Source organism: Branchiostoma belcheri, unplaced genomic scaffold (assembly GCF_001625305.1).
Source record: "Branchiostoma belcheri isolate BF01 breed outbred unplaced genomic scaffold, Haploidv18h27 scaffold175, whole genome shotgun sequence".
NCBI classification, from domain to species: Eukaryota; Metazoa; Chordata; class Leptocardii; order Amphioxiformes; family Branchiostomatidae; genus Branchiostoma; species Branchiostoma belcheri.
This window is the reverse complement of record NW_017803213.1, coordinates 455,592-466,117: the sequence shown is the minus strand read 5'-3', so window position 1 is coordinate 466,117 and position 10,526 is coordinate 455,592. Positions and strand designations below refer to the sequence as shown.

At 38.6% G+C, this 10,526-nt stretch overlaps 2 protein-coding genes across 2 annotated transcripts in view; one reads left to right on the top strand and one right to left on the bottom strand.

The window, feature by feature from the left end:
- The window catches only part of LOC109467083 (nicolin-1-like), a 9,241-nt gene extending 2,096 nt beyond the window's left edge, over positions 1-7,145 (bottom strand). The window contains exons 1-3 of the mRNA XM_019764987.1: positions 6,782-7,145; positions 2,934-3,012; positions 1,555-1,581 (exon numbers count right to left, since the gene is read on the bottom strand). Of these exons, the coding sequence (XP_019620546.1) occupies positions 1,555-1,581; positions 2,934-3,012; positions 6,782-6,910 (235 nt within the window). The 5' untranslated portion in view covers positions 6,911-7,145. The remainder of the gene's footprint in view (positions 1-1,554; positions 1,582-2,933; positions 3,013-6,781) is intronic.
- Positions 6,798-10,526, top strand: part of LOC109467111 (F-actin-capping protein subunit alpha-1-like) — a 17,411-nt gene continuing 13,682 nt past the window's right edge. Inside the window, exon 1 of the mRNA XM_019765030.1 lies at positions 6,798-7,499. Coding sequence (XP_019620589.1) covers positions 7,308-7,499 — 192 coding nt within the window. The 5' untranslated portion in view covers positions 6,798-7,307. The remainder of the gene's footprint in view (positions 7,500-10,526) is intronic.

Below are 10,526 nucleotides of genomic sequence, written 5' to 3'. Positions count from 1 at the left end.
GTCTGGTGGGGCCCGAAGCAGCTGTAATACAACAGCAACATTTTGGTATCTTTTTTTTCTTATGCATGATGCCATGTCTTTGCAGCTGTCACTTGTTAGACGCTATACGAGTAAAGTATAGTCATAGACTCATATACTTAATGTATGCACATATGAACAGTGTTCATTGACACCAACAATAAAAGTATGGAGTAAGCATGTATTAGCAATGCCTCACGGCAGCTTGTAGCTGTAGTGCACATACATGAACTTCATTACTAATCTACAGTGTAGACCAGCACCAGTGTCAGTAATGATGATGAAGAATTATTGGGTACCACATGCATCATGTTAGTAACAGTCCTGGGTAATATCTGTGTAATATATTGAACATGGAATATATTGAACTTGTCATAGATAAAATCATATGTATGAATCATGGCACTCCGCTGGCATTAACTATGATTACACCCTGCTGTATGTAATTCTATCTTCAATGTTGGCAGATGTGGTAGAGATTTTCTGCCATCTGCCTCTTTCCTAAAAAAAAAAGCAGCCTTTTTGTTCCTAGGCTAGTAGCCATGGCTCATGATTTGGATATAATGCCGTCAATAGTTGGATACTGCAGAATGGTTTAAACGCAACCTTAAAACACAGCATTGACCTCCTTTGTCCTTCTATCACAAAATCAAGTTGCAGCAAAGATAAAGGGATTTTACAGTACAATAGATACAAACCTGGTCTCTCTTGATACAGAAGTAGCTCTGAGCGCGGTCTTCACAGTGTGGGTCAGGCATCAGCTGGACATTCTTCAGCGCCGTCACCCATGTTAGAGTAGTCTCACCTGGGGTCAGAGGGCATCATAATAAGCTACTTCACAGTTCAAACTGGGCACGTTGAATGTCATGCATAGTGTGAGTGATGTCAAAGTTGAAGGCACCAGGCCATTTTGTATGTATTGCCAGGGGCCTCCAACTTTGAATTCCCGTATCACCCACAATGCATCACACTGCGCACGGATGCCTAGAACTGTGAACTAGGGTATATGGACTAAGATAACATAATCAGCCACGCTATGTGTGTGCATGTGCTCATTAAGTGCATTTTTATCTGTAATGAAAAGATTTTGTAATGCAATGCACCTAGAAATACTTGTGTAAGACAAGAAAAAATAGCTTCGATCCAAATTTTACAATTTCAATCTGGTCTTAATTTGGTCTTATTTTACGTGTAGTCTCTGGTTAAATTCTAAAATCTATTTTTGTAATTTTCAGTTCAATTGTCCTATGAAAGAGTGTTATCTGAAGATTGTCAGCATGCAAATGCACATGTGCCTGAAAGTGCAGGGTAAGAAGTGTAACAAACAAAAACTTTTGGACTGAGAGCTTATTGACATGACAGTTCTTGAGATCTATGTTGCAATTTCCTCAGGAGCATTTACTGGTTTGTGAGAAAATGGGTTCAAGTTGGGAAAAAATGCCAGTTATGATTAACAATAAATCTTCCTGTGGGCCGGTGACTAAAGTAATTTTCTTAATGGAGTGTAGAGAATGAAATACAAAAGTCTGCAGACACCATCAATCTCAGCTTGATCCTCCACTTCTGACAGCATTGAAGGAAAAAAGAGGACATTGTGTAAAAATCTAATTTATTACTGCCTAACAGGTGGTCTAATATAGAAAACATGAACAACATTGAAGAGAACACATTGAGCAATAATAATTTCCATGGATGATCATTAGTAGTCCAAACATTGCTGTTGTTTCATAACGTTTGTGTATATGATGTCAAAGGACTTTGCAATATACTACAATGACCTATGACATTTTCTACACAAACCAGGATGAGACAACTTCAACATTATATCTGCTATATGTTATGCTATGCAATTTGATAGTACAGGTAAAGTTAGTTGGTACACATATAGTATAGATCATTAGAATTTCTGAAGGGAAAAACTACTGTCCTTGTAAGATATATTGATGTGGCAAGTTACATGTATTTGGGTAAAAGTAATAAGTGTGAAATATAATGACAGTAACATATACTAGTACAAATGTATGTCTTTTAGCTATGTTGACATTTCTGTTCATAGTCATTTCTTATGCTTGTCACATGAGTTATGTCATTGCAGTGCCGGCTGCAGCTTTGTGGCATTAATACTGCCAGCAGTAATAATGTGAATCACTGGCGCCACATCCAAAGGCACTATGATGCTGTGATGTACTAAGAGGCCCACAGGGACAGTAATAATGACGTCCCTCGGTACAGATATGTCTGCGTTTATGGAGTTCTCCTGGATTCAACAGTGCCTGATGGTGGTTAAACCCTTGGCCAGGAAAAGTTAACGGTTAATGACTTTGCAATGATTTTTGTTCTTTTTTTTTTTACACAGTGGCTCAATAAATTAACAAATATTGCCTGTATATAGTTTTGTTCCATGCTGCTAAAAAAGGAAAAAATATGACAAGTAACAAAATCACAGTTAACTTAAGTTAAGGCTACAAGATACTAGTATGTTTACCATATGGTTGCAGAGACCATATACATTCACACTTGGCATATAGCAATTTACTGCTAACTCCTTACTAGTGATTGCATGCTAATGTGGGTACATTACATCTTCACTCCATTTCCACTCCAACATTTACAGTAATACATATTGATAGCCCTTTTCACTTGTTGAAGGCTGTAGGCTACATCCTGTGAATGACTATATTGATTTTAAAGGTATCAAACCTGCCTCGCCAATAGTGTCGCTGATCTTAATTTAAGACAACATCAATCAGACATTGAGTTGAAAGGTCTGATAAGAAGGAGTGTTGTGTCTTTGTCAGAAGCCTATATATTATATGGAGTGAAAACATGCAGATTCAGCAAATGTAGGGCATTGGCTGAAAGAAACAAAGAAATGAAAATGAACATGTATAGAATTCAAATGGAAAGCTTTTTACCTTTTTCATTTTCCTCCCTAACCTTGAGTTTAATTGACAGGAGGGCAGTGTAGTTGTTCTTGAAGGTGATTTCCCCGATCTGGAAGACAAAATGTACCATGGTTTAAAAATCCTTGAATTGAAACATTTTCTTTGACCTCTCTACCAAGAATTTATGACACTGCAAAAATGCACTTCCAATGTAATGTATGACAACTGTAAATTTAAAACACTACACATGCAAAAAAAGTACCTTTCCCTCCTATCACAAATGAAAACAAGAATTCCGAGATTTCATACCTCCATGAAATATGGGCTTGATATGTAAATGTAAATTTCCTCTTTAATTATGCAAATTACCTCCGCATTTACATGATATATGCATCGTGATGTATGTTAACTTTTGATTAACTTACAGATGTCCAAAGTATGACATTCCCATTATTCACCATTAAGAAATCATAGAATTTTTGCATAAATTATGCAAATTAGGTCATAATTTGCATAATTAGTATCTGTTGATGTTCTGCCTGCCATAGGTTACATACATTACATGTATGAAAGTAGTATAATGTAAAACACTGTAATCATAGAATTTCCTCATTAATTATGCAAATAAAGTCCTCATTTGCATAATTTGCATTTAATCATGTACATCTCTCTCTTAGCTACCTACACACCAAAAATTATGAAAATATGTTGTTCCTATCTGGACTTATTGGCTTTTAAACATTTCGCCAGAAAGTGCCCTGCAGTTCCAAAACAAGCTGCTAGGGGGACCAAACTCACACCACTTATTCCTGACAGGAAAAGCAATCTGTCACCAAAACATCAAGACCATAGCATGTTCAGGACAAAAGATACAAAAACCGGAAGTTCTGCTGCAGTACCAAGGTCATCCACCAGGAGGCCCATATTTGACCTTGACGTTTGTCTTCCTAAGACTAACTAACATACCAAATATCATCATAATCCATAAAGGCGTTCTGAAGTTATGCCGACCACAAAGTTGCGGAAACACAGACAGACAGACAGACAGACAGACAGACACACATACATACATACATACAGACAGACACGCCAAAAACAATACCTCCATTTTTCATGGAGGTAACAAAGTAGGTGAATTTACAATACTTTGATACAGAAGTCTGCAGGGAGAAAGGGCCATTGTGGCCCCACAACACTTGCCTGGCCCCAGACACCATGCCTGGTGACCGGTAATGGAACTCATGTAAAATTCAGTAGACACATTACCTTTGTATGAACACCAAATGTCAGCCTATATAACCACACTCAACACTGTCCCACAAGTTGTACTGTCATTTGTAACAGATTTTTAGTCTTCCAAAGAAGAGCACATACAAATGGATATCAATTACTGTCAAAATCATTCTAGTTTATATCATAGATTTGAGGTACATGTATATTCTACTGAAGCTTGTTGGAGAAAGACAATTATGTCATAAAGGTCGCTGCAACTGAAAGACCATCCTGGCACAGAAAATTATTTGGTACTAGTATATTACAATGTAGGATTAGTTTTACACCATGTTTACCAGTACATTTAGTTTTCTTAAAATAATTAATCTACCTCGACACGTGCATCAAAATTAATTTTGCCAAAAAAAAGTACATGTATCAAAGCAAATTAGCGACTAACTTCTGGTGTATAGTGAGCTCCAATATTTGGAAATAATATGACTCTCTAACATAATATGGTATACTTCAAAATAGAGTGGCCAGCATATCTGTGAATTAAGCAGGCTTATGTTCTATCTTTTCTCATTAAAGTCATCCCATCTGCTGTAGAACTGCAGGAACAATATTAGTCCTGTATGGTTATTGAGTTACAAATCCATTACCAGTAACATTCCTATTTCCCATGACAAATTACTATCGAATAAAGAATGGCAGGAATATAGATCTGCTTTTCACAAATTTGGCACAAACCTAGATCCTAACTATAGCAGATAGAAATGTTGACGATATCCACAAGAGAAGCTATAACAAATACTGTAAATCTTCAAATGTGGGGGTGTTCATGATACTGTCAATATGCATTTCCAATTTTCGTATTACGACTGTATTACAGAATCATTTGAGCTGTGAACTTCAAACACTTCATTCCCCTTCTACTGCAAAACTGAGTCTTGTGTGTTGTATTCATTCACTGATAAAAAGTACCATCATGCCTATCTGACACATGTAAAATTCATTAGCCTATATACATGTACCAATACTGCATTTGTGTATGTCACAGTGCTGTCTTTTTGACTCACTTTGTCACCCATTTCAAAAGCAACCTATCTAATATCTCTACATGGATCAGGCCTCACTATACTAGCACTTACAAAGTCCATACAAAAGGTATATCTATATTTTATCCAAAAATAAACTTCAAACCCTCGGCTACATACATGTACAGTAAAATCCATTTAGCTCTTTCCCCTCATGGTTTTTCATAAGAACAATGACAACCCAGGAATGAATGTCACAGCTATTACTTTTGTCCTCTTCCTACTGTAAAATTTTAAATGATGTCCTAGATTTGAAATTTCCTGCAGGCAAAAGCTATCAAAACTTCATTTGCTTAGAAATGATGATCTAACGTTCTATGCTTTTGGGATGTATAAAACAGAAATGTGTGCTGACAGATATTGATCCAGAGGCACTCATAACAAAATCTCAGTGGAGATCCTCCTCATTGTTTGCAAAACAAAGGTGAACTCTATACACATTTTTTAAATGCTTAACAGTTACTGTACTTGTATTTTATATATATGTATAAACGAAATGTTCAAAGCAACATTAAATTTCTGTTTGCCATGTGAAAAACTGTACTTATTACTTATAAATTGGAATTTATATTTTTAGCACTATTTGAAAATGTAATATCTGAAAACCATTTGGTCTCTTTTCATTTTACCCTACTTCATATATAGCAGAGAATGTTGCCCAATAAAACACTGTGCTTTATTCTGATCCTTGATTCCTACCCAAATGATATTAGCAGCCATAATATTTTGTGGAAATGAAAGCGTGTCTGTGCAAAATTGCCCAATTTCCTATTCAAATCAATTTTCAACATTTCCTTGTTGCAATATGCACAGAATAACAAGTAATACATCAAAGCTCTAACGTTATGTACCACCACAGTACCGGGTATCATATTAATTTTACATAGTGCAGCTAGTTGGTCAAAACTTCATTTTGATGAAACTGCATGATGCAGTTATGATTTTATCATAAATGATTATCATCATGGTTCAATTTAAGAAAAGTGCGAGCTACCGGTATCATATTATATTTTATATTTTGTAAGAATACTAAGATAGATGTAAATTTATGTAATGCAATGAAAAATTTGTTGCGGCCTTAATTGATCAGAAAATTTGAGAAGTATTCCAAATCACTTTTTCCTGAAATCTTTATGAAAGTTTATCCATGAAATTGTGTGAAAATATCACCAGCCTGAACACATCTAACGTTAAAGCTTTATCTCCATTCAGCTCTTACAATCCTATTGTTACCATAGCAACCAGAGGATCTGCTCCCAAGCATGGTATATGGAAAGCCTTTAAACGTGATAAAGCACCACTGTGTAGCTGAAACACTGCCAGTTTGAGCTGGCGATAAATAGTCTCTCACAACTTATCACTCTGCATTTCTCACCCTTCCTGCTTGACCTCGGCAATAAAAGCGGGCAGCAAATTACGGGAGAGAATTCTCCAAAAAGCTCAATCTGCCATCCATTGTAATCAAGATTAAAGTCTCTAGATACCAGCAATTAAACCCCTATCGGACGCACGCCTCGGAATAATTCATGAAGGCCCCTACATGATGATCCCGCCCGTCCCGCCACTTACATCCACACTTTTGGTGCTGGGGAAAGTCACGTCGACCACGGCACAGCCGCTGGAGAACTCAGCGCGGGGATCCCCGATGGTGATGGGATGGGGATTACGGATGCTGCACACCAGCGGCTTACCCGGCATCTCGTCAGAGTCCCTGCCGTGTGAACCTCTTTACAGCGCCGTTAAGCCGTTATTTCCACGCTGGGAAAAGTGCCTATTGATGATTGTTAACGTTGGAGGGAGCTGAAAGGGTTCCTGGCTGGTTACATACGTCAGGGCGAACTCATTGGCCCGTCAGTCAGAGGAAATTTGCAAACCCAGAGGGAGCAGGTGGAGGAGGGCGGGAACTAGGGTGGTACCAGAGGTGCCAGGATGCTGGGTGGATGGGGAAATGTGCACCTACAACCCCTAGGAACACCTTTCAACATGGAGGACAACAAAGGAGATCGGGTTCCAGTGATTCTCTGTGTTCTCAGCCGCCAGTGACCGTTCCTCGGGCACGGCAGGGGCGAGGAAAGCCGAGAAAAGGCGCCAAGAGATGAAAAGATTGTGGTGTTTTAGCGTACAGGCTGAGGACAAAGACCTGAGAACGAGAGCGCGCCAGCGGAAAGGACGAGAGAGGCGACCGGAAGTGCGGGCGAGCTACCCAGCAGCCATCGCGAACAAGGCGTGTTCGGAGACATCCAAGATGGCTGACGAATATGAAGATCCCATATCCGACCAAGAAAAGGTGATTTCTCACGTATTTTTCTGCGAGACTGGAGGATATATCCCATCCTAATCCGTAACATAGATACCCAACAGGAAGTTAACCGTATTTCGGCGGCGTTAGAGTGTTCCGTTTTTCTAGAGTCGAAACGATTAAGATTGAGGTAGAGAGACGACTACTTCCTGTTCCTGTAGAAGGACCGGTGTTGAGAGATCCTTCAGGCAACTACCGGCCTTCAAAACCAGTCAAACTCTTTCAAACTTTTTGCGGCCTAAATGATATCCTCTAGATGATTTATTTACTTGTAGTTGAAGATAATAACGCGCGTTTCGGGCGAAATAGGTACCTGCTTTAGGGAATATAGTGGCCATTTTCTGTCATGTGAGCTATCTCGGATATGAATCCGAGGGGCGTATTTGTTGAGATGCCGGACCTATCAACCTTCTACATCAGAAAAACGATCTGAGCTGTGGGAATTGTAACGTCCGATATAACTCAGACATCTCTATATTTGTACCTAGACCGCAAAGCGCTGGACTTTGGATTGAATCAGGACGTTTTGAAGGATTGCTTGCCCTTTTCTGGGAAAGGACCCTGAAGGGAGGGAGGGGGGTCAAAGGTTGAAGAAGTGAAGCATTTGATTTGGCACCATAATTTGCACCACTCACGGGGCAATTTGTCCACTTTGGCAGTAAACCAGACAACAGACTTCCATCAGAAAGTAAATCACTCTCAAAATGACTAGTCAGATGAAGGAGGTCAATTCCCTGTCTTTCGACCTCCTTGGCTTTAGATCGAACTTCGGTGAGCATAAAGAAGAATAGAGTAAAAGCAGATGTTGTCGCCGTATTATTGTGGTTATCATTGACTGATGAGTCTTCTGGTTATTGTTGTCACTTTCCCCAGCAGCTGGTTGTGACAGTGTGCATGTAACTGTCAGTAAACAGTGTTGTTTTTTGTGTGAAGGTGGTATAAACAAGTCACAATCAGTACTGCTCTTATCAGTATCGTACATTCTTGCAGATGTTGTGGCTTAAGGCTTCCCCGCTGGCTTCTTAATCTGCGTATAAATACCAGGTTCATTAGCGTTTGAAAAAAGGTTGTTTACACTCTCTTGCAGGCAGATTAAAAACATAGATAAAGTGCTAAGATGTCTCATACAGGTGTGAAAATTGAAAGTAAGGATTGTTCAGAGGATTTTTTCGGTTTGATTTTGAAAAGATACAGCAACAACTTGTTTCGTTGTCACGATAACAGCCATGATGTCACATGTCCAAAGTGTCCCTTTAGACTTCAGCATGTGTCAGGGGACACTTCTGAACAAAGGCTGTCACATGACATGGCAGTGTCAACATGATTCTGTTATGAGTCAAATAAATGACATCACCCATGTGTACTTGGGAATCGTAAAACGCGCTCACCCCATGATGGCATTTTAGGAACACACACAATTAAAATGGGAACATGAATGATGAAGAGGGAAAGTTGGGAAAATGAGAACATGATGAAGAGAGAACCATAAAAAAAGCTGTTTTTTCTTCTCTGGGTATGTCTTCCTATTTAAACATTCTTCCTATTAAAATGCAGTTTGATCAACGTGTCAAATAAACACTGGCATATAAAACAAGACCGAAAAACAAGACAGTTAGCATGTAACTTCTTGATTTCAGTATATTATAGAATGGAAGTAATGTATGGAAAATTGTACCTTTTGGGAAAATGGGCATGGGTGCATATCTTTTCATGTGAGGAAAAAATTTGCAGCTAGAATGTCATGCATAGTTTAGTCTTAGAAAAGAACTAAGTTATGAACTGTTTACAGGTTAGGGCCCTTCACCTTTGACCTTCACCTTCGACCTAGCAGTGTCTGTGATCTGACATCCAGCTACTAGTACTGACTTCCAATAACTTGCAGTCTAAACAATGATGAAGATTCTCACAGTGATTCGACAGAATTTTACATGGCTAAAAACTCCACCAACATTTTGTTTTGTTTTACGTGATGTTGGTAGTAGGAAGAAGTTTTAGCTGAGAGAGGATGGCTACAGGGAAATTTGTGTGCTAAACCAGACATTGTTTGACCAGCTTTTCTGCTTGTCTAGATGATATCCTCCGTGGTAAACAGGAGTGAAGCCATGCGCACCTTTTCTACTCAATTCTAGTCAGGTGTGAATTTGAGGTCCCTATACAGGCCGCCTGGTACCACATACATGTACAGCCAGGACTGGAAATCTAGGGGCGTACCGGGGTACCTAATTTCGAAACTAGAAACCATTGGTGCACCTAGATATTCGTGTAGGTTTAGCTTTAGGTATTATAATTGTACATGTGTCAGAAAACATACATGTAATAACTAATAAAACCTTTGTTGTTTGACATGCTTAGAATTTTTAAGTTAGCCACAGAATTTAAGATTCTGGCTCTGAAGAGAAGCAGCAAGGTTAGTAATTACGTTTTGCTGACTTACTTCTATGTTGTGCATCCAATTTTTATTCTGTGGACCTAAATTTACAGGTTAGGTGCCCCGAATGAATTTTGAGCCCTTACTTTGTTACAAAGTTAGAGCACCAACATGTCTAAATTGATTTAGCTGAGAACTTTGCAATTTAGACTTTAATTAGAATTAGAGATAGGAAGACTGAATTGCACGCCTATCAGTCTTACAGTTTTGGACATTCTAACTTACTTGTTATAAAATTTCTGTGGCCCAAAGTGCATTCGTCATGAAGATATTCTAAATTCTTGTTATGTTAGCCAGATTCTGGGCTGAACCCACCCCACCCCATAACATACACAATGGATGAGCCCTTGGGATAGCCTTGGTCAGAATATTAGCCCAGCGTCATTTTAATCATGGCAAAAGATCAAGGACATTTGTTACCAAATTTACATTATTTGCCATTTTTACATCATTTTGAACTAAACTAACATTACTAGTAGTTAGTAGGACATTTGTGCATACAATTTGTATGTATATAACGTTATACATGTAGTGGTAATACTAATATAATATGCAGGCAGTGGTTTATATCTTTCTCGCATTTAAAA